This window comes from Peromyscus eremicus, chromosome 1, assembly GCF_949786415.1.
Source record: "Peromyscus eremicus chromosome 1, PerEre_H2_v1, whole genome shotgun sequence".
NCBI classification, from domain to species: Eukaryota; Metazoa; Chordata; class Mammalia; order Rodentia; family Cricetidae; genus Peromyscus; species Peromyscus eremicus.
In genome coordinates this window covers 191,555,024-191,556,833 of record NC_081416.1, presented here as the reverse complement: position 1 = coordinate 191,556,833, position 1,810 = coordinate 191,555,024, and the positions used below count along the sequence as shown (strand labels likewise).

Below are 1,810 nucleotides of genomic sequence, written 5' to 3'. Positions count from 1 at the left end.
AAATATTGGCCCCCCCAAACCAAGGATGTACAGAAGTCAACATAGAAAAAGTAGTATACAAATGTCCATTGCCTGCTAAAACCTTCTTCAGTACCAGTGTTATTACACTCACATGCAGACTATCCTTTAATAGTCAAATTCTATCAAGTTTATACATATTTTCTGTTCAGAGCATGAGGGTAATGAAATGCTATTTGATTATCTTCATTTGGATATATATATATATTTTGGTTTGGCAAGAGAAATGGCTAAGAAAAAACTATCCAATGAATTTTAATCTGTTGCTGTAGAAGAAGGCAAGATAAATATTTTAAAAAGTAGATTGTAAATCAATGAATTGTTTTACAAACTTGACAAATTCATAACTTATATAAATTTATTAATATTCTTCATGTCACAAAAAATATAGGATATGAAAATATATAATTTATAATGTGTTCACAAATTGTATGTGTACATGTTAGTTCATGAATGCACACCACCAGCTTTTATGACATGATTGAATATATACACATGATTGAATAAAATGTATACATTATTCAAAAACACACAATTTTGATGTTACTGATATGTTTAGAATATTGTATTCCCTGCACAGGCAAAACAGAGTGGAGACTCACAGAGTTAACGATTGATCAGCAGAAAGGGACTCACAGTTGGGAAACATGCACTGAGTACTGAAGCCATGTTCACTAAGAAAGAGCCTGGATTATACAGAAGAGACGCAGTAACTTGTGCGAGGCAAGAAAGGGTGTAAAAGCAGACAAAGGTGCTCACCAAGAGCAGAATGGTCTTGGTGGCTCTGGATTCAGGGGAGGACCTGAGGGAGGAATTGCTCCTATGAATGTGCTTCATTCTCTGCTTGTGTCTGCAGAGGATGAAAACCATGGAGCTGCTGGACCAAAGCATCAGTCCCACAAAAAACACATCAGGACTTGTGAGTAATACTGCAGAGAAAGTGTCAAAGGCTTTGTCATGACGAACAGAAGAACAGTATTCAAACTCTTTAAGACTTGTCATATTCCTATGGTTCAATCTTGCAGTAATGTACATAGGAAAAGTTATGTTTACTATGAGGGCCAGGATCCAACTCATGTATACACCAGCAGCAATGTAACTGGGAGACTTGACTTTAAGCCGTGACCACCTGGAACCTGATGGACTGATGGTAATAGCCTGGAAGACACTCAAGAAGCAGGTGCTGCTTAGGGTCACACCCCTCCCTACTCTGTGAAGATAGAAGATGAGTTTGCACTCAAAATCATTAAGGAAGTCTTTCAAACCAAAAGCTGCCATTGTCTGCGGTACTCCTTTACACAGGAGAGTTAAGAAGTTGGCTACAATCAAGTGTTGCAGGATCCAGTCTGTGAACCTTAACCTGATCCCAGAGAAGTAAAGCAGCAGGTAGTTGTAGACTAGGAAGGAGTTGCCCAGGACTCCAACCATAGACTGTGACAAAAAGATCACTCTTATGACCATGCCACTGGCTTCCATGATGTTAACTCTTGTCTCAGGATTGTAGCATGGGAAGATGAGGCATGATCTGCATGCACTATGTTATATACTGCATTCTATATCCATAATAAGACTAATGCAGAATGCTTCTTTAATTTTTCTTAAACAGGAAATCAAAAGGCAGCATTATAAGCTAAGAGAGAGTGTATAATGTATTGAAGATAGTGTATGCAATTTAGTCAATGTTCACAGTCTGTGTAGAAGCCTCTGCTCTAGCTCTAGTTATATAGATAAGGAAAAGTGAAATAAGCTAATCTGAGTCAATTATTTGTAAATTCAACCTTGGGTAATGATA

The 1,810-nt window shown here is 37.6% G+C and overlaps 1 protein-coding gene across 1 annotated transcript; it reads right to left on the bottom strand.

Annotated features, from left to right (window-relative positions):
* Window positions 1–624: 624 nt before the first annotated feature.
* On the bottom strand, window positions 625–1,494 carry LOC131902690 (vomeronasal type-1 receptor 4-like). The gene has a single exon (XM_059253698.1). It carries the CDS (start codon window positions 1,492–1,494, stop codon window positions 625–627), a length of 870 nt encoding a protein of 289 aa, XP_059109681.1.
* Window positions 1,495–1,810: the final 316 nt, after the last annotated feature.